General features: G+C 43.0%; 1 protein-coding gene across 1 annotated transcript in view; it reads left to right on the top strand.

Annotated features, from left to right (window-relative positions):
• The window catches only part of LOC147880915 (zeaxanthin epoxidase, chloroplastic-like), a 93,436-nt gene that overhangs the window by 5,456 nt on the left and 65,112 nt on the right, over positions 1-22,868 (top strand). Inside the window, exons 2-4 of the mRNA XM_087402289.1 lie at positions 10,307-10,469; positions 10,624-10,698; positions 10,858-10,958. Coding sequence (XP_087258415.1) covers positions 10,307-10,469; positions 10,624-10,698; positions 10,858-10,958 — 339 coding nt within the window. The remainder of the gene's footprint in view (positions 1-10,306; positions 10,470-10,623; positions 10,699-10,857; positions 10,959-22,868) is intronic.

The following is a 22,868-nucleotide window of genomic DNA, read 5'->3' as shown; positions in this document are numbered from 1 at the left end:
GATGCATTCCCAATGCATAAGAGGCAGTGGCGTGAGGAAAAGATAAGACATAGCCCTGATCATCTACCACATCATTGATGTATCTAATTCCCAATTTCATGAGATTATATGCCCGAACAGGTTCCTGTAAAGCAAGTGGAATGTCAAAGATGGCACTCCAATGAATACTTTCTTTCCTCATTGAGTTTGTCCCCAAGCGATTATCAGGAGCCCATTTGACCTTAGAAAGTACTTGTTTCTAGTCCAGTATCAGAGCAGTAGAGAAAGGGCAGCCAGGAATCTTCCCTACAAATCTCCCAATGACAACCTCCCAATGTTCAGTAGTCCAATGGCCATAAGCAGATGTCCTCATGTTGACACACATGGATGCTATCATACAAGTCCATGGCTGTTGTTGACGGAAAAAAGTGTGGAGCATAGTCGCCTTCCTTGCAAGTACATGATATCTGATATTGAGAACATTAAGACCTCCATGCATCCTAAGAGAGCACACCATTTCCATCTTCAGCAGTCTCAATGCTTTCACAGCAGTTTTTGTCCTCCATAACAGCTCCATAGCTTGAGACATAAAGGCTGAAAGATCCCTAGAGGACCGATGTAGCAAAGGCAGAAAGAACTGAACATAAGACATTACAATAGACTGTACTATTCTGAGCCTGACATGAAGTGGCCAAGTAGAAATTTTCCAATATTCCAATTTATGTTGAAGTCTTTGGAAGATCCATTTTAGCTGCTGCTTCCTGGCGATATGCCATCCTATAGGATATCCCAAATGCCTGACTACATCTTTAGAATGCACTACCTGACCTGGCCAGAGAATAGAATGCCAGTCACATTGTTTCAGGGGAAGCAATTTGGATTTGTCAAAGTTGACATGCAATCCCACTGCTAATCCATACAATGATAATGTGGTCATAAGCATGCGGACTTCCCGGGGAGAGTTCTGTGGCATAAAGAAGGAATCATCGGCATATGCCTGTGCCAAAAAAGATGCAGCCCCAGGGATTTTAAGACCAGTCATATGTCTTGTGTTTGTAAGATGATCAAGATACATCAAAAGGGGATGGGTCGCAATAGCATGGAAGAGAGCACTAAGGGGGCAGCCCTGTCTGACTGATCTACCCAATGTCCATGACCGAGATAGATGACTCCCAAGAATGCACTGAGAGGTGGAGCCAGAATAAAGCCAATAAATTGCATTTGCTATCTTGGGACCAAAGCCCAACTTTGTCATGGTTTGAGAGATAAAATCCCATTGAACAGTGTCAAATGCCTTAGTGATATCTACCTGCAATATGAGCACATCTTGATTCGAGTACTTAGCATATTCAATTGCAGTCAATGCATTGGAGATATTGTCATGGATTTGTCTTCGCGGCACAAACCCATACTAATGAGGATGAAGGCCCGCATTTAGTATCCCATGAAGCCTATACACAATCATTTTGGCAATGAGTTTGTATACTACAGGCATCAAAGTAATAGGCCTCCAATCTGACATATGATCACACAGATTTTTTTTAGGCACAAGTTTGATTATGCCATGCTTCCAGAGGTGCGGCAATTGATTTTCTTGCCAGGCAACATTGATCATATGTAAGAGAACATCTTTCAAATCATCCCAAAAAGAAATATAAAATTCCACCGTAAGACCATCCCAGCCAGGGGACTTGTATTTGCCGAGATGCGACAATGCATTATCAAGTTCTGTGTCAGTAAAAGGTCTCTCGAATTTAAGAGCATCATCCATTTCCAACTATCTCAGAAACATATTGAAGAAATTCAGTCCTCGCATCAGTCATTTGATTTGATGGAGAGCCAGGGGTAGAGAACAATTTCTGGAAGTAATTTTGGCATTCATCTTGGAGATCAGAGAAAGAGTGCGTCCAAGAGCCATCTAGCTTCCTTACCCTTAGACATGAGTTTTTCTTTGGAGTAGCATGCAGGCCCTGGAAGAAGGCTTTTGATGAGCAGCCCTTATCCATGAGGGGCTTCATTCGTGCTCTAATCTGCCATTTGTGCAATTTCCTCTGATCATTATCAGTCAGTTTGATCCGGGCGTGTGAGAGGGAATCATTTTCTGATTTAGAGAGAGGCCTTGAATGTGACAATTCAGTCAATTGTTGTGCTGTCCTTTTTGCCCATTTGCCCTCATTCCTCTATGTAGCCATGTGCCAATTTCCATACTCCCTAATAACATTCTGTATATGAGAGACAAAACTGTCCCAGGCATAATTCATGTCCTCCTGGGCATGCAAAGGCAAGGGATGAATTGCAAATCTGATCATTTGCTGGAAATATTGATGTCGGAAATAAGACTGATTAACACGCAGTAATCTGTTGGAAAGAGTCGGCAAATCATCCAGTGGCATACCAAATTGCAGATTTATCCATGCATGATCTGACAAGCCCAAAGAGAAATCTATGAGGAGATGAAGGCTAAAATCTGCATATTGTTGTGGATAAAACAGATACCATCCTTGCCCATTATGTAGTAAATGCATTGTGATGAAAAGTATATCCGGGCATTGACCCTTGTAGAAGCAGCCATAAGTCTTCAGCCGGCACAGAAAGAAGCATGTTATCCCATTTCTATCTTTCCGATGATAGCATATGAGATCTTGAAGTGGTGTTATCTCTCGGCAGAGGGGAATTATTAAAATCTCCACAGATAAATGCATTGGATCTCCATGGATATTTGCTTAAAGAATCCCATAAAAGAGCCCTTATGGCAGAGGTCTGGGAGGCATAGACTGATGCAAACTCAAGAATGTCACCATTGACATTACATTGTATGAGTATCCATCGGCCATTGCTGTCATTGAATGCTAACTGAGGCTCCAGCTCATGTCTAACCATTATGCATACGCATGAGTAGGTAGTGGTACCAGCATAATATATATCATAGCCGCCAAAGTGATCATGATGACCAGCCTTAGAGTGTTGATTATGCTCTTGCAAACAAATAATATCTGGCTGCATTTTATGTACATAATTCCATAAAAGCCTCCACTTTGAGACATTGCAGAGGCTCTGTACATTGTATGTAAAGCACTTAAGTGTTTGATGCATGAAAGAGATATATACAGAAAGTATAAGTATGAAACAAGATATCAGAGAGGCAAAGCCTCTGCCTGCATGGGTTGCATGCCTTCATGATCCATGAAAGATATAGCATTCTCCCCTTCTTCAGAATCACATATGGGGATGCCTTTCTTCAAAACCCCCACCCAATTTTGAAGGACAAGAGCTAAAGTGGAAGCCTGTGCTGGTGAGGGAGAAGAAGCATCCCATTGATGAGATTGAAAGGGGCGTTGCTTCAATATAACCACCTTCTTAGGCTGTTGAAAACCATCCCGATCTGTCCCCACAGATTCCTTCATCTTCTCTTTTTCTTTTTCTTTTGCTTTTCTAGCAAGTGATTGCACCTGATTAACTGGTTTAGCATTCTTTGCTCCATTTCGATTTGCTGCCTTAGCTTGCAAATTCTCATTCTTTTCCCGTGTCTGTGGCGGCAAGGCAGTAGGAGGGGGTTGATGCAAAACCATTGGGCATTCAGAGGCTAGATGCCCAAACTTGTGGCAGGCAAAGCAAGCGCCTGCAAACACACCCCATTTCAAGTCGAAAAGCTTTTTCCCCAATTGCACTCCCTCAACTTCCACTGCAATAGAAGGAGGGGTAGGTATGTCAGTGTCTCAGAGGATGCAGAATCTGTTACGATTTCCCATGGGGCGTGAAGGACAAATGACCTGTCCCAATGAAGCAACCAGGCCAGGCAATTCTTCATGCATATAATCCGGGAAGTTAACAACCTTAACCCATACAGGACAATGATGTCGTATAAGACTTTGGTAATCCTTGTTTGGGGACCAAGGCATGGCATGTACCATCTGGGCTGCTCACTCCTCGGTCGACTCTCCATGGGAGATCCTAGCTAGCATTGCAGCATGGCACATTTGGAGAGCCAGGTGCACTGAGGCTTTGGAGGGTTCTCAGGTTCACCATTCTCAGATCTTGGCCAGTACTTGGACAGATACGATACACACTGTGATGGCCATTTGGGCGACCATGCAAGGATCATCTCGAGCAGCCTCCTCCAAGAGAGTTACTTTTCTCAGAGATTGGAGAGACTCTCCCTTCTTTGTTGAGACTCCAAGGATAGACTTGATCCATTGCGCAACATCACTGGCTGCTTGGATTCTTCCTGGAAAGAAAATTATTACCGCGGTTTGAGATAGCTTCCTGAGAGGATTCACAAGGGAGGGCAATTTCAATTTGTATGTGACCTCTGGAACTGGTTTGCTCCATTCCTAGCGTGACTGCTGAAAGTCATCCTTAAGTGTATCAAACACATATTGAGCTTCCATAGTAAGCTCATCATCTTGTGATGCAGGCTGAGAAGGACGGCGCTTGGCATCTGCGGGTCTTTCTTTTCTAGCATATGTACAGACGTCAGAATTTGAAGCCATGATTGAAATATGGCAAAGCAAGAAAGAAATAGAGTGAAAGATGAAGCAGACAGAGAAATGTACGGCAAGGCACAGGGAAGAAGTCCAGAACTGTACGGTAGAGGCTGTATGGAAAACCTATACGGAAGATACTGTGCGGAAGATACCGTATGGAAAACCTGTACGGAAGATACTGTACTAGAACTGTACGGGACAGCCAAGAGACTGTACGGAAGATAGTATACGGACGAAAATATCAGATACTATACGGAGAAGACTGTACAGAGGTTCTGTACGGACAAAGATACTGAACGGAAATATGCACGGAACTGTACGGGAAAGGCAGGGTTAAACAGAGATGTAAAGGCGTTGAGCGTACTGTGTTGTACGGAGGACTGACAGAAAATCGTACGTATGTACGGAAGACACAAGGTGAGGGAACTGCACGGGCCTGCACGTGAATCTGCACAAGGATTGCGACCCTCTCGTAGCAGCTGGTACGGCCGTTCAAAAAATCCGTACGGCGATCGTACGGGCGTACGGACAGAGGGGGAGAGGCCTGCGAGGAACCTGCGCTCACGACCTCACGCTCTTAGCTAGCACCTTCGCTCACCTTCGCCACACACACACACACATTTTTTTTTTTTTTTGGTGAAACCAAGATACTTATATTATGAAACTTTCATTTACATATGGGCAGTGCTCAAAAGAGAGTCAAAGCCCTATGCATAAGAAGCAGTAAAAGAAAAGTTGAATACAAGAAACATCCAAATCTTCCTCATGTAAGGCATCATATAATGATTGCCGCAATGAGGCTCGGAAGAACTCATATGGATGCTGAAGGGGAGAATTCAGATATGCTTGATTACGCTGCAACCAAAGGGTCCATAAGGCCTACTATCTGATACAGTGGAAGAAAAGAGAATACTGTGACAGAGATGCTGATAGTTTGCCATACATCCAGAAAAACCTGTAGAACCTGTGTGCTGGAAATCTGAGAGATAAGAAATAGGAGATTCTGTCTAGAAGGTTTCTGGAATGTGAACAAGACCATAGTAGATGCGGAATACTCTCAGAAGTAAGGTGACATCTTGGACAAAGAGGTGAAGCTATCCGTCTTTGAGCCAATTTCACCCCTACTGGAAGAATACCAACAATACATCTCCATAAAAATAGACGTTGCTTCAATGGCATTTTCAACTTCCATATCAATTGCAATTTTCCCTTCAACCAGGCTAATGACTTGTTCAAATGCCATAGAGAATTAGCATGATGGGCAATCCAAGGAGGAGGTAATATCAATCGATAAGCTTGTATAGAAGTCAATAAATGCAAAGGCCTAGAGGAGATGCTTGTATTTGAAGACTGAAGGTGCCAATCTTGAAGCTTGTCTCTGACATTCAATGTCGGTATTGGAACCAGAGGGAGTAAGAGATCAGCAATAGCTTTCCATATAGGTCTATGATGCATCCCCAGATTGTATTATCGACATGCTACTGGAAAAGTGAGGATATTTCCTTGCATATCTACTACATCATCAATGAAACAGATACCCATTTTCATAAGATTATAAGCTCTGATGGGTTGTTGAGCTGCAAGGGGAGAGGAGAACACAGCACTCCAATGAATACTTTCCATTCTGAGTGAGGAATCTGTAGAAGTAGGAAGGGGAGACCATTTGATGTGTGAGAGAACTTGCTTCGAGTCCTGTATCAAGGAATTAGAAAATGGACAGCCAGGTATTTTACCTTGAAATTTGCCCAGTACTACTTCCGATGGATCAACTAGCCAATGTCCATAAGCATTTGTGGTCATCTGTCCACACAAAATTGCCAACATAATGGACCAAGGCTGCTCTTGTTGAAAAAATGTCTTGAGCATAGTGATCTTTCTTGCCAACACATGAAATTGGATGTTGATTATATTCAAACCACCATGCATTCTTGGTGAACAAAGCATATCCATTTTGAGCAGCCGTAAAGCTTTTTTATGAAGCTTAGTTTTCCAAAAAATCTCCATGGCTTGAGACATAAAGGAGGTGAGATCTCGGGATGACCAATGTAATAGAGGAAGGTAGAACTGGACATAAGCTAGAACAATAGACTGGACAATTCGAAGCCGTACATGCAGAGGCCAAGTGGAGATCTTCCAATATTCTAATTTGTCCTGAATTTTGTTTGACACCCATGACATTTGTTGCTTATTGCTGATTTTCCAGCCAATGGGATAGCCCAGATGTCTTACTATGTTTTCCGGATAAATAATCTGGCCTGGCCACAGGGTAGCATGCCAATCACAATGCTTGAGAGGCAAGAGTTTTGATTACTGAAAGTTGATTTTAAGACCAGCCGCCAACCCAAAATCTGAAAGGGTATCCATCAAAAGGCGAATCTCCAAAGGACTATTCTTTGGCATGAAGAATGAATCATCTGCATAGGCCTGAGCAATGAAGGGTCGTGAACCAGAAATCTGAAGCCCCTGTAGCTGTCCAGTATCAACCATGTGATCCATATAAAGAAGCAAAGGATGTGAAGCGATAGCATATAGCAAAGCACTGAGAGGGCATCCCTGTCGAATTGAACGTTCAAGAGTCCAAGACTCAGACAAATGATTCCCTATAAAGCATTGTGCAGTGGAATCTGAGTAGAGCCAATATATGACATTAACTAGCTTTGGCCCAAAACCAAGTTTTGACATGATTTGAGAGACATAATCCCACTGTACTGTATCAAAAGCCTTCGCCACATCCACCTGCATAACCAACACATCTTGACCTGAATATTTTGCATATTCCATTGCAATGAGAGTGTTAGAGATATAGTCATGTATGTGCCGTCTTGGAACAAAACCATATTGCCGGGGATGAAGTCCATCATGAAGGATATCCTTTATCCGATCTACCAACATTTTGGCAATCATTTTGTATATAACCAGCATCAAAGTGATGGGCCTCCAGTCATCCATAGTCTCACATAGAGGTTTTTTGGGCACAAGCTTAACCAGACCATGCTTCCAAGCTGAGGGAAGATGTTGCTGCTGCCAGGCTACATTTATAAACTGCAGAATTGGACCTTTCAGTTCAGGCCAAAAGGCTTCAAAGAATTTAACCGTCAGACCATCCCAGCCAGGGGATATATGTTTATCCAAATGCCGAAGAGCAGTCCAGCAGCTATGCCAAAGGCATTCAGTGTATGCATCAAGTGAGAAAGGTCACTTTGAGAATTCCTGGGCATAAAGTATGAATCATCAGCATATGCCTGTGCAAGAAATGACTATGCCGCTGGAATTTGCAAGCCATGAAGCTGTCCTGTATCTGCAAGATAGTCCATATGCAACAGTGACGGATGGGTAGCAATGGCATACAGTAAGGAACTAAGAGGGCAACCCTGTCTCACTGAGCGGGTCATAGTCCAGGTTCTTGACAACCCACCACCAAGCAAGCACTACGCCATGGCTTGAGAATAAAGCCAGTAGATGATATGGACGAGCCGAGGGCCAAATCCCAATTTATGCATAGTTTGAGAGATAAAATCCCAATGGACAGTATTAAATGCTTTTGCAATGTCTACTTGCAGAATGAGAACATCTTGTTTAGAATATTTGGCATACTCAATCGCAAGCAAGGCATTGGAGATATTGTCAGTGATCTGCCTTCTGGGGACAAACCCATACTGCCTGGGATGAAGTCTTGCTTGCAAAAAGAAGCAAACCCTGAGGACAATCATTTTAGCAATGAGTTTGTAAATGACAGGCATGAGAGATATAGGCCGCCAATCAGCCATCGTCTCACACAACCTTTTTTTGGGAATCAATTTTACTAGGCCATGTTTCCAGGATGGAGGAAGAGATTGTTCTGCCCAAGCATGATTGATCATTAGAAGGAGAGTGTTCTTGAGATCACCCAAAATGCACGGAAAAATTCAACAGTCAATCCATCCCAACCAGGAGAGATGCTTTTGCGTAGATGACTCAAGGCATCATCCAGTTCACTAAGCATAAAAGGCTGCTCCAATGCATGGGCCTATTTCCGAGACAATATGGGCTGGACATGCATAAGAAATTGAGACCTAGCTGCATTTACTTGTGTCAAATGATCAGGCTGAAGAGAAAGGAGATGCTGGAAATGACTAGAACGTTGCAATTCCAATTCTGATTTGGAAGTGGTCCAGGTGCCATCATCTTTCTTGATTCTGCAAATATCCTCCTTTCACGTATCCGCATGGAGACTTTTAAAAAAGGCTTTGGAGGAGCAGCCCTTATCCAAAAGGGGTTTCATGCGAGCTCGGATTTGCCACTGCTTTAATTTGCGAAGATCATTTTGGTGGATGATATGAACCGCATAAGCACAAGAATCCTGTTCAGAAGAGGTAAGCTGCCTATGAGAACTGATTGCATCCATTTGCTGCTTGTGAGATTGAGCCCATTTCAGCTTAAGCTTGAGGTTTCCCATGTAACTCCGTCCATAGTCTTGAATAATAGCCTGTAAGCGATGAGCAAGACTGATCCAAGCAAAATCCATATCCTCCTGAGCATGTAAGAGGAGGAGACGGACAGCCACTCTCACCATGTTCTGAAATTGTTGATGAAGCAAATAAGCACTATTAACATGGAGCAGGCGACGACCAAAAAAAGGTATATCATCTGTCAGATTCACCTCAGTTGTTGCAGCTCTACCTAGAGGCATTTCAGCTTGAGCTGACTTTGGTTGGGGCTCATTCAGGCTCAGCAGAGTGTGTCTGGAGCATTGCCTGATGCTCAAGAGGGGGATAGCACCTCCACTCCCTTGGTTCAAACCGCTCCTGGTATCTAGAGGTCGCTTGGTGACATTGTCGGTCTCACCCGAGGTACCGCTTGCTCATGGTGGATCAGTGTACTAGTCACTGTCAGCTTCTGTTTATATATCTGGAATGGCTGGTTATCTCGAGCTCTATCTAGCCATACCTTGTATATATTTTCTGATTTTTCTATGCTGTTTATGCATTTTTGATGTTTCAAGCACATATCTGAACCTCTAATATTGGCAGAGTCTGCACTCAGTTTTTCAGTTTTCTGATTTTCATGCTTGCTGTTTTGAACCAGCAAACGAGGACGTTTGCTGTGTTTCAAGAGGGGGGTCTGTTATGGGGACGTGAATTTTTAATTTTTAGGAATTTATGGTGACTGACCTGGCCTCAAACTGATTAAAACTGTAAAGGACACTTTAGTGCAATAATTCCATGGGCAAAGGCAAAGGATCTGAGGGTTAGAGAGGGGTAAAAATCCAGTGACTTGCAGGGCAAGCAAAGGCAGCTATTCTTGGATCAAGTGGATTGGGGGCTAAGCCAGGGCTGGTTCAGTTCCATCTCAGATCAGAATCTCGTTTTTCTTGCTCCCCAGCTATCCACACACCTTCCAGGAGCCAGTTTCTCTGATCTGCCATCAGCCAGGAGCCCTGCCAGTCCCAGCTTGCCAGAGCACCCTTCCCAGGAGCTGTCCCAGCAAATCGCAATCCACTAGCAGCCTGTTCAGGACTATTTGCTGAAATCGCAATTTACCACGGTACACGTGTGTACACAAACAAATTGTGCATTTTACGTTGTTTTGTATAACTTCACAATTAGATAGCTTTTTTCCTTCATCCAGTTGCTTGATCAGTGCATGGACTCCTGTAACATGTGGGGAAGCATTCATTCTATGGCATTCGGATAAAACTAAGAGCATGTTTCCATGGCATTGGATAAAATCGAGAGCATCTGAGACTTCGAATCATCCTTTCTTTTTGAGAGAGAGAGTCTTCTTCGGCACTTTTTTCTTGTTTATAACGTCTGGTCTACAAATACTTTTTACTGAGATGTCAGGCTGACATTTCATATCTGCAGGTACATCAAATTTGACACGTTCACACCTGCCGCGGAAAGAGGGCTACCTGTAACAAGGGTGATTAGCCGAATGACTCTACAAGAGATTCTCTCACATGCTGTGGGACCTGATATCATCGAGAACAGCAGCAATGTTGTTGACTTTGAAGATGATGGATCTAAGGTAATTCTCGAGAATTGTGCCAGAGTAGACATTGGCATAAGTAAGGTGTCTACATGCTTGCTTGCTCTCTATCACAAGTGCATGTGAAAACTTTCGATTCATCTTCTGGTTTTGGGGCTGGCACTGTGGATCAATTTTCCTCTTGGTTGGACAGGTTACTGTAGTCTTGGAAGATGGACGAAGAATTAAAGGTGATCTCTTGGTTGGTGCTGATGGCATCCGGTCTAAGGTTAGTACCTCGAGTCTTTACAATGTGCATGTTGGACTGGGTGCTTGCATCTATAGATTCAAATTTCATCAAGTGTGGACATTTGTAAATGGTTGAATTTCATTTTTCTACTTGTTTGGCAAGCTTAGATTATACATTGCCTTATATGATTTTCTTCAGGTACGGACCAAGCTTTTTGGACCTTGTGAAGCTACATATTCAGGCTACACTTGCTACACAGGCATTGCTGATTTTATTCCCCCTGATATCAACACAGTCGGGTATCAAGATGCATTTGTGCTTGCTTGCAACGTTATCAACATATTTTAAGAAGTTTGAAAATTCTTGACTTGTTTTGAAATGAGTTTGTGCAAAGATCTGTATCCTCCTTTTTAAAATTCTTAAATCCTTGTCTAAAAGACTTATTTTCTGGAAATGAACTGCTGGATTGGAGACTAACATAAACTATCATCATGCAAGAGATTTCAGCAAGTAGGATTTCTATTTTATGTACACTATATCTTTTTTTATTCAAATATTTCTCATGAAGGTAAAGGGATACAAGGAAGAAAAACCCTTGTTCTTGATTGTACAATTTTCAGCAAAGTATGCCATGGCAACATAAGCGACACAAATAAACGCATTTGTGAACCAAAAGTGATAAAAGGATTATATGGGAGTAAAAAGAACCAAAACGAAGGTTCTTCTTAGGATTTGTAATGAGTCATCCGATTTATATACAAGCATGGCTAGGGTTCTGATGGGGCTTGGTGTCTATAGAGCACATTTGAGATGTGCTGCTATCACCCTATACTTTACCTCATGGGGCATACTTGCGGGCATTGTGAGGCAACTTGTGTTGTGACATGACTACCTAGGTTATCTCCTGATCGTACCCCAACTCTTGCAAACCTTTGATGAGTCGGGCTCTTGGCACTGTGTCAAAAGCCTTCCGGAAATCCACACAACAGCAATAAAGCCTCTTTCTCCTTGCCCTGGCCTCCTCAATGACTCCTCTGAGTGTGAGTATGTGATCCATGGTCCCGTGATCTCTGTGGAAGCCCGCCTACCGCATGGCTCTGAGTCCCTGAAGCTCTGCAAACCGATTAACCTCTATGTTGAGCACTGATGCATAGATGTTTGATATGACACGTCCAATCATAAGGGTCTTGTAGTTTTCTGGACTCATGGGTTCTCTTGCCTTGTGAATGGGGTAATGGTGTTAAGGGTCTACGTGTAAGGGAAACCGCTGCAAACCGCTTCATTAAAAGCTTTGCTAAGATCAGGGCCAAGGTATCTTTTCCATATGCAACGAACTCAATACATAAGTCCTCATGATCTTTCGCTCGATTGTTTTGAGAGAGAAAGAAAGAAAGAAAGAAAGAAATAACGATATAATTAGTATGCAGGAGGCCACATGGGCCTATTAGATAGAGGAAAGATCCTAGTCTGCTCCACAGTGGAGGTAGAAAATGAGCAGTATGTACTCCTGAGATGTAGAGCCTGTGCACACATAAGAGAAGGCTGTGGGGATAACAAAGATTTAAAAATCTGCTGGAGCAGCCAAGCAAAATGCTAGGAAGCTAATTGATTAGATTTTGGAGGGGCTAGCACACAAGCTAGCCCAACACTTACTACATGACAACTTTGTAATCCTTTGTGGCTTGTATGAGGTTTTCCCTTTCAGTGTACTTTGCACTTTGTCCATAGGCCCGTGAGGCCTCCCACGGACGTTAACATATCTTTCTTTTCTCTCTCTCTCTCTCTCACACACACACACACACACACAGAGTACAGCCTAGGTGCCCCTGATCCCTCTAGTACAGCCTAGAGGCCCTTGATCCCTTTCAGTACAGCCTAGATGCCCCTAGTTTTGCGGTCAGGGTATTTAGATGGACCATCTCCCCCGTTCAATACCGCCTGGATGCCCCTCATCCCTTGCTTGCACGGGATGAGATCAACTGTATAATATGGTTGGACCTACTGTAGCTCTATACATCATGGACTTAGGGGGGGTCAAGAGTTCTCCACCAAGATTTGGTTCTATGACGACCACTTCTTGAGAGAATTGGAGGATGGAGTGATTATCAGAATAGAATAGAATAGAATGTTGTATTATCGTCCTCTGGGGGCCGAAAAACAACCCATGGGACCTCATTTGATCAGAGAAGATACGAAAAAGGAAGTCTCTGTCCTCCAAAGAGGAAGGGGTGATAAAGTAACACAGTATCATTGCTTTATAGCCTACGACATTGTGCATTGTTCTCTGTGCTTAAGAATCCTACCAATATATGTGCCCAAGATAGGAGGATGTATATGCGTGAGTAGGCTCACAAGATTTGAGTGCCTCTACGACATTCTGAAAATCTTTTCTTATGTGGACATACTGTGGGCATGTCAATAAAACATGTGCTTCTGTCTCCATGTCCTGCAAATCACACATTTGGCAAATTCATCGATCTCTTAAAGTATCTCCCCAGGCTCCTCTCTCCACCTCTAGCATATGAGAACGGGTACGCGTACTTGCAATATTACGCCTGACATTAATAGGTATGGGCATGCTTATGTATCTTTGAACATTGTCCTTTGCTTGAGCATATGTGCTCCAATAGCTGGGACTAATATGTTGGCAATAGTATTCAAACTTAGCTCTTTTCTTAGCTGATTGCCATTTGTGATGCAATGCTTCAAGGAGCGCTTTTTGCAATGCCTTCTCATCCATTTTGTCTGAGGGGCTATCTAAATATGAGGCAACTTCCCACCTTTGGAACCAGCCATGAATATCTAGCCACCATCCTGAGGATAGTATCTTACTCTTATTTGTTTTTTGAAGTCTTCTACTTGCTTCCCATGCCTTTCTTGGTAGTCTGTGTATGTCCATGGCCTTGACCTTCTTGATGTATTTGAAAACTCTTTCCAATGCCCTTATTTCAATTGGTTTGGTGCCAGTCTCTAGAAGCATGATTTAGTAGGGTGTGGTAATTTTGATTCCCAAGTGCCTTCTGATGAATGATTTTTGCATCTTCTCAATATCATCCCATTTTGATGCTGAGATACTTCCTCCCCAAACTTCACCCCATATAACACTGTCTGTACAACATATGCATCAAAAAGGATTTGTCTAATACCCCATCTTATAGTGTCACTATTCCTGCAATCATTCTCAAACTGATAGTACTTACCCCACCCTGCATCAATCCTTCTTTGAACACAATCACTCCACCTGTGATTTGCTGGTATATCCGCCCCTAGGTATTTGAAAGTTTGCACTCTTTCAATTTGCTGGCCATTGTACATAATATTTGGTACATAATATTTGGTGTGTTTGCTGGCTGTACTGTTTTGACTATCATCATCTTTGTTTTGTTGACATTAACAACAAAGCCACTTTCCACACAAAATTTATGAAGTACATGCATCATCCATCCCACCTTTTCTGTTGTGTGTGAGAAGAAAACAACATCATCTGCATACAACAGCAGTAATACAGCATATCCCAAGATTTGAGGGCTGTCTATGCTCTTTTCTTGTAGTGTCTCCTCGGCCGATTCTTCTAGTCTATCAATGCATAAGCCAAACAATGTAGGTGACAGTGGGCATCCCTGTTTCACCCCCATATTGCTGTAGAATGCTGTTGATAGCCCATTTTTTCCCTTGAGTTGGCATGTTACCTTCTCATATAGCCTGAAAACTGCTATCCTGAGTTGGTGTGGTACTTCCAACTGCAACATTCTCTCCCATAAACTGTTTCTGGGCACCACATCGAATGCTTTCTTAAAATCTATAAAGCAACAAAAAAGGGTTTTGCCTTGTAGCCTACTCTCCTCCATTAAAACTCGTATAGTGACCAGATGATCCACAGTGCTGTGAGCTTTCCTAAAGCCTGCTTGTCCAATGGCCCTTTTTTTATGCAACTCTGCCCATAGGCTGAGTTCTGACTCAATTATTGCGCTAAACAGTTTTGCCATTGTGGAGCTCACCATTATGGTTCTATAATTGGTAAGTTGATTGCGGTTCCCTCCTTTGTAAAGTGGCTTTATCCAATTCTCTTGCCATTCGGGTGGAAAACCATTGAGCATTGCATCATTGAGTAGCCCTACTAGGCATCTTCGTGTGTATTCATTTGTCCATTTTATAAGTTCTGCACTCAATTGCATTGTGTCCGATGCTTTTCCATTAGCCATCTTCTTCAGCCCTTCATTCACACCATCCAATGAAAAGACGTTTGGGCCATTATAATGAACTATCTCTGCTGTCATAGGTGGGGCTTGGGTGTGCACATACAATTGTTTGACATATTGCAGCATTTCTTCCTCTGTGAAGTCCCCTATTATGTCTCTTGGTCTACCTTTAGTGCGTCTCCATGTCCCCTTACTCATGCTCTGTGAGGGGCTGAAATTGTGAGTCCCCTATACGCGCATTCATATCACCCAGCACCATCACATGTCCTTCAAGTCTGAAATGTGACACATCCAAGCATAGGTCTCCATATGGATCTGATGCATCTTTACCAAACCTTTGATAAAATGGGGAGTCTTGATGTGGGATATAGCATCCTGCAATAAATAGTGGCATTGATTGCGTTTTGACCTTGATCCATATATACCTTTTATGTGGATCATCTTTGCATATACTCACCATGTCTTCTAAGTGCTCTTTGCATAAGCATGCCACCCCTCCTTGCCCACGTTTACCAACATTTGATTGCCATAGAGAGTGCACTTTGTAACCATGAATTGGGGGGAGTCTGCATATGTCCCTTTCCCATGTCTCAGCCAGAAAGATTATATCAGCATTTTCAAGCACGTCATTAAGGCCTGCCCCTTTTTTCCAAGGGAAACCCCTACAATTCCAAAACATTATCTTGAGACTTTGTTTGGTCCCATGGGTAGTGTACCCCTAGAGATTATTTCCTTCTCTTGCCGCTTGCCTCTTCTTACGGGCCTCATAGAGTTGACGTTTCTCTTCTTGCTGTTTGGGTGTCCTATCCTCAGTCACAAAATAAGAAGTTCCTTTTAGATACACCTTGCTACTATCCAATATAATTGCTCTCTTTCTTTTGTCCATCATTGTACACACTATTGCTCGATGGTAATCCTTGTTTTCCTGCTTCTTTCCTACCCGGTGAGCTCCAAACATAGTCACATCCTGCATAGCAAAATGCTCTTGAAAGAAATTTGTAATTTCTTTGGCTAGTGACAGGGGTGTTTCTGCATCCTTTTTTGTCATACCTCGTATGACTATATTTTGTGCTCTTTTCTCCCTTTCAATGCATTCTTTTGCATCTATCTCTTGCTCAATATGCACCTCTTTGTTATTGATTTCTTGATTGCTTCCATGCCCCTCTGTATTTGCACCCTTGGCTATCTCAGCCCAAGTAACAGAATGCATCCCTTGCTGTTGTATGGTCTTGTTTTCTTCCAAGTCATGTACTCTCTGTTGCAGGTGACCGATCTCCTCAGCTTGCGTGCTCACAACTTGATCTGATTGAGCATTTTTATGCTCTAGATCTTGGCATTTTAGTGCTAGACTCTTTAACTCTTGCTGCTGTTGCATCATTGCTGCCTGAATGGATGCTAGAAAATTCCAAAAGTTTCCTTGTGCTGGCATAAAAGGTGTTGCATTTCCATCTAAAGTGGTAAGTGCCAATTCTTCCAAAGGAGGTGGCAACATTGATGATTTTTGAGGGGTTTCTTTTACTTCTTTTGTCGCCTTCTGTTGACGTACCATCGTTGCTTCAGTTCCTGCTCTTGGCATTGCCTTGATTGGTGTAGAGTGTGAGGAGAGCCCGCTTCTGAGCTCTCTCCTGTTGATCTTTGCTTCAGCCAGGTCTGATCGTGTCAACCAATGATTTATGCTCTCATATAAACCAGGCAATGTAGTGGTCAACCGCGTTGGGGTATTACCCCCCTTTCGAAGCTGATGGTGCCCTCAAACCCCCAATATCTAGAGAACATGCAATCTCACATGCCCTGAGGATCACCATCGGACAAATGCGGGTCTTGTTCCATCAATTAAGGGTTGAGGTGGAGATTAGAGGATCATTTCCTATGTACTTGCCCAGTTTACTATGAGATCCGGGTACACACCATTGTCTCTTTCAGGAGGGGCACAGTTTTGGGCCTCTCTCCCAAATGATTCACTTCGTGGACTAGGTTTGCATTGGTCTCTATGTGATAGAGATGCAGCAGCATAGAGATACCTTGCTGCGTCAGATTAGACAGCAAGAGGGGACAATATCACAAGAGACTGCGATGGATTAAGCTGAGCGACATGTCACATATTTCTACACATTTGAATGTGCCCATGGACATGTGGAGTAGTGGAGGAGGAGGAGATAGATGATATGACGGCAATGTGGGTCAGTGGGATGAGACGACAACAAGGAGAGATGTAGCCAGAAATGCAGGGACCACACAATGCAGATACGGACCAAGACACGCACGATGGAGGTTCAGTCCATCCAGCTCTACTCTGTGGGGATCGCTTGAGCAAAGGCATCACTCTGGACATGGTCCATCGGATACAGAGATCACGGAGACCTGCCTGCCGCCACAAAGAGAGATGACCCGATAGACATAGATACGATATATTTTTGCAGCTCATAGAAGAGCTACCATGGCACCCGGTTATGCATTTTGACTCTCAGATTAAGTACTAGTTTTGAGTTTTGAGTTCTGAGCTTAGTTTAGTGCAGTACTAAGCAAAGGGCCTTAGCGATCCCTTTGCTTCAGCCCATAGTGGCTTACATCTTTCTTTCTATTCTTTCTCTACACACCTCTCTCTCTCTCTCTCTCTCTCTCTCTTTCTCTCTCTCTCTCTCTCCATTTAGTCATATGCCAGTTGCCATACTCCCTAATGACATTCTGCATACGAGACAAAAACTGTCCCAAGCATAATCCATGTCCTCCTGGGCATGCAAAGGCAGGGGATGAATTGCAAGTCTAATCATTTGCTGGAAATAGTGATGTTGGAAATAAGCCTGATTAACATGCAATTATCTACTGGAAAGGGGTGGCAAATCATCCAGAGGCATACCAAGGTGCAAATTCATCCACAATGGGGCATGATCTGACAAGCCCAATGAGAAATCTATAAGGAGATGAGGGCTAAAATCTGCAAATTGTTGTGGGTAAAACAAATACCATTTGTCAAGCCTTGCCCAGTATGTAGTAAGTACATTATGATGAAAAGTATATCCAGGCACTGCCTTTGGAGAAGCAGCCATAAATCTTCAGCCTGTACAGAAAGAAGCATGCTATCCCAGTTCTGCCTTTCCAATGATAGCATATGAGATCTTGAAGTGGTGTTATCTCTTGGCAGAGGGGAATTATTAAAATCTCCACAGATGAATGCATTGGATCTCCATGGATATTTGCATAAAGAATCCCATAATGAAGCCCTCATAGCAGAGGTCTGGGAGGCATAGACTGATGCAAACTCAAGAATATCACCATTGACATTACATTGTATGACCAATTATCTGCCACTGCTGTCATTGAAGGCTAACTGAGGCTCCAGCTCATGTCTAACCAGTATGTATACACCTGAGTAGGTAGTGGTACCAGCATAATATATATCATAACCGCCAAAATAATCATGATGACCAACCTTGGAGTGTTGATTATGCTCTTGCAAACAAACAATATTTGGCTGCATTTTATGTACATAATTCCATAAAAGCCTCCACTTTGAGACATTGCAGAGGCTCTGTACATTGTATGTAAAGCACTTAAGTGTTTGATGCATGAAAGAGTTATATGCAGTGAAGCATAAGAATAAAACAAGACATCAGAGAGGCAAAGCCTCTGCCTGCATGGGCTGCATTCCTTCATGATCCATGAAAGACATAGCATTCTCCCCTTCTTCAGAATCACATATGGGGATGCCCTTCTTCAAAACCCCCACCCAATTTTGAAGGACAGGAGCTGAAGTAGAAGCTTGTCCTGGTGAGGGAGAAGAAGCATCCCATTGACGAGATTGAAAGGGGCGTTGCTTCAATATAACCACCTTCTTAGGTTGTTGAAAACCATCCTGATCAGTTCCCGCAGATTCCTTCATCTTCTCTTTTTCTTTATCTTTTCCTTTTCCAGCAAGTGATTGCACCTGATTGATTGGTTTTGCATTCTTTGGTCCATTTCTATTTGCTGTCTTAGCTTGCAAATTCTCATTCTTTTCCCGTGTCTGGGGCGGCAAGGCATTGGGAGGGGATTGATGCAGAACCATTGGGTATTCAGAGGCTAGATGCCCAAACTTGTGGCAGGCAAAACAAGCTCTTGCAAACATGCCCCTTTTCAATTCAAAATACTTTTTTCAAAATTGCACTCCCTCAACTTCCACTGCAATAGAAGGAGGGGTAGGTGTATCAGTGTCCCAGAGAATGTAGAACCTGTTACGGTTTCCCATAGGGCGTGGAGGACAAATGACCTGTCCCAAAGAAGGAGCCAGGCCAGGCAACTCTTCACGCATATAGTCCAGGAAGTTAACAACCTCAATTCATACAAGACAATGATGTCATATAAGACTTTGATAATCCTTGTTTGGGGACCAGGACACAGCATGTACCATCTGCTTCCCGTAAAACAGGGGAGAGAACTCAAGTAGCCTCTACTTGCATGAAGCATCTGATAAATGCACCTCGTAAAATCCTTTGGATGCAAAATACACTCCCTCTACAAAGCATCCTCCAAGGATGGACTTAATCCACTGTGCGACATCGCTGGCCGTTGGGATTCTTCTTGGAAAGAAAATAATAATCGCGGTTTGAGATAACTTCCTGAGAGGATTCACGAGGGACGGCAATTGACCTCTGAAACTGGTTTGCCCCATTCCTGTCGTGACTGCTGAAAGTCATCCTTAAGGGTGTCAAACACGTACTAAGCTTCCATAGTAAGTTCATCATCTTGTGATGCAGGCTCTGAAGGGCGGCGCTTAGCATCTGCAGGTCTTTCTTTTCGAGCATATGTACAAACATCCAAACCTGAAGCCATGATTGAAATACGACAAGACAAGAAGGACTGTACGGAGAAGTATAGAAACAACAAGCAAGACACAGGACTGTATGGAGAAGTATAGAGGCAAAACACAGGACTGTACGGAAAAGACACAAGACTGTACAGAGAAGTACACAGAAGGACTGTATGGAGCTGCATACGGTCTTCTAGAAATCTGTACGGAGATGCAAACGGTCTTCCTGAAATTTGTACGGAGAAGTACACAACAGACGGGACTGTACGGAGATGCAGACGGGGTTGTATGGACGTACGGAACGTGGTCTTCCTGAAAAACCGTACGGCGATGCAGACGGGTATGGAACTGCGTTCAAAGCTGCGCGGAGGTACGTCAGACCTAGCCTATCTGTTTGTATGGGTGTACGAACACTGTACGGCAACCATATAGGCGTACGGACAAAAAGGGAGGCTGTACGGAGACCTTGACGAGGCTGAACAGCAGAGGTCGCTCCTCTCTCACGCACGCATACACTTTTTTTTTTAGTAATATCCAGTGCTTTATTTTTACGCTCATAAATTTACAAGATGGCAAGTCTCCAAAATGGAGAGTATCCCGAAGATCAGAAACATAAAAAGAAAAGCTCTATGCAAGAAGCATCTATATCACCCTCATGGCAGGCATCATATAAGGATTGCCGCAATGAGGCTCGGAAAGATTCATATGACTTGTGAATCTGCCGACCCAAGTATCCCACTTTTGAAATAGAATGTTTCGCAAGATCCTTGATAGTCGAGTACTTACGCCTTGACTCCAAGGATAAGGCATGAAAACCAGCCTCAAGAATTGTCATCAATGCCTTAACAAATCTCTAGGGAGGATCCTATAGATGGATCATGAAAATGCTAATGGAGAATTGATAGATTGAAATGCTAGGTGGCATTGGTTTCTCTGCATTTTTTGTCGGTGGATCTGAGCTAAGGAAGATCACACTTAGGTTAGGAGGATATATGAAACTAAAATAAAATTTCTATAGTGCACGTGTGTGCAGAGGATTGTGATAATCCAAGCGCTACTCAGAGATAAAGCTAGAAGGTGCACATGCTTAGCTATTTTGAGTTGCTCAGTGTTTGGCAGCTTTTCTAATCTCCAGCTTTAGCTAGGAAATGTGGCTATTTCACGGCTCAAAATACATGAATTTGGTGTAAGTTGCTCATCTTAAAAACCTATAGAGGACAAGATAAATGAAATTTGAATTTTGGTTACAATGATTAAATTTATAACCAAGCAACAAAAAGCTAGATAGGAGAAGTTTAAAGAAAAGCTAGAGAGGAAGGGGCATAGGAGATTAACAAATTATGCTCACTCCAGATTGTTCAAAGAGCCCAATATCTCACCCAAGAGAGAAATAGTGAGTATTGAGACAAAGATCTCATAAATCTGCCAAATAACCAAAAATGTTTCCCAAATCTGTGACTCGGGAAATGGAGCCGAAGATGATCTGAAATTCTCCCGAGGAGGTTCCTAGAACACTGGCAGTGCCAAAGCAAATGAGGGACAGTCTCTGAAGGAGCCTTGATAGAGTGTGAGGGAGATAGAGTAGGGAGTAGAGAGACTCACTGCTCACACACAATAGTGGGGATAATCACAATGAGTGAGTGGTACCTCCCCAAGTACACACATATATATTATGGATAAGGTAGTAACCCTTAAGTACAACTAAGTACAAATGTGTACTTAGTGTACTTAAGTGTCCTACACTAAAGTATAACATAAAGTACTATTTACATAGGGTGGTCAGTGCCTTTACCCCAACAACCTCCCACTTAAAGGCAGTGTGCCCTCAAGGAGAGAAAGAATATTGGTCTCAACCAATACCCATAAGAGATCTGCAGTGTGCAAACCTCTCTGCAGCTAACCCTTTGGTTAACAGATCTGCCGGATTGTCATCTGTATGCACCTTAACAAGCTTAATTTGCTTGTTTTCAAGCACCTCCCTGATGAAGTGATATTTCACATCTATGTGCTTCGTCTTTGCATGAAAGACAGGATTACGTGCCAACTGTATGGCACTCTGACTGTCACAATGCAACAATGGAATCTCCAATGGATAACCCAAATCTGCCACTAACCGAGATAGCCATATAGCCTCCTTGCATGCCTCAGTGGCTGCAATATATTCAGCTTCTGTAGTAGACAATGCAACTCATTGCTGCATTCTAGATACCCACGACACTGCACCTCCAGTGAAAGTGAAAACGTATCCGGTAGTAGACTTCCGGGTATCAGGGTGACCGGCATAATCAGAGTCTGTATAACCTTGCACTTTTGCATCTTGACTGCCGAAACATATACACAAGTCCTGTGTACCTTTCAGGTATCTCATGACACCTTTTACTGCATTCCAATGCTTTTTGCCAGGTTTAGCCATGTATCTGCTAACCACTCCCACTGCAAACGCAATATCGGGCCTGGTTGCAACCATAGCATACATGAGACTGCCACATGCTGATGCATACGGAATCTTTGACATCTCAGCTTTTTCAGCATCTGTCTGAGGGCTGTCCAAAGCACTGATTTTCACATAAGGAGGCAATGGAGTACCAATACTCTTCCCCCCCTCCATGTGAAATCTCTGCAAGACCTTGCCAATATATTCCTTCTGAGACAAGTATAGCAATCGCTTTTCCCGATCCCGAAGTATCCGCATACCCAATATATGGTTGGCATCACCAAGATCTTTCATATCAAAGGTCTGGTGCAATCTCTTTTTCAAGGCATTCATCTCATTATGAGATTTTCCAGCAATTAACATGTCATCCACATACAAAATGAGGATAAGTAAACTGCCATCTGAAGCTTTCTTGGTATACAAGCAGTGATCAATGTCACTTCTCCTGTAACCCTGGGTTCGCATGAATGTATCAAACTTATGATACCATTCCCTGGGTGCCTGCTTTAGACCATAAAGACTTTTCTTTAGTTTGCATACAAGCTTCTCTTTGCCCTTCACTTTAAAACCCTCTGGCTGCTGCATAAAAATTTCCTCATGTAAATCACCATGAAGAAATGCTGTCTTGACATCCATTTGGACCAAGTCCATATCTGCATGTGCAACCAATGCTAATACAGTTCTGAGTGTTGTCATCTTAACAACAGGAGAGAATATCTCGTCAAAGTCAACACCATATTCCTGCTTGAACCCCTTGGCAACCAGTCTGGCTTTATGCCTTGGCTTTTCA

This window comes from Dipteris shenzhenensis, chromosome 31, assembly GCF_047967505.1.
Source record: "Dipteris shenzhenensis isolate YYH24624 ecotype China chromosome 31, Dip_SZ_1.0, whole genome shotgun sequence".
Lineage (NCBI taxonomy): Eukaryota > Viridiplantae > Streptophyta > Polypodiopsida > Gleicheniales > Dipteridaceae > Dipteris > Dipteris shenzhenensis.
The sequence above is the reverse complement of the archived record's forward strand: the minus strand, read 5'-3'. Positions and strand labels throughout refer to the sequence as shown.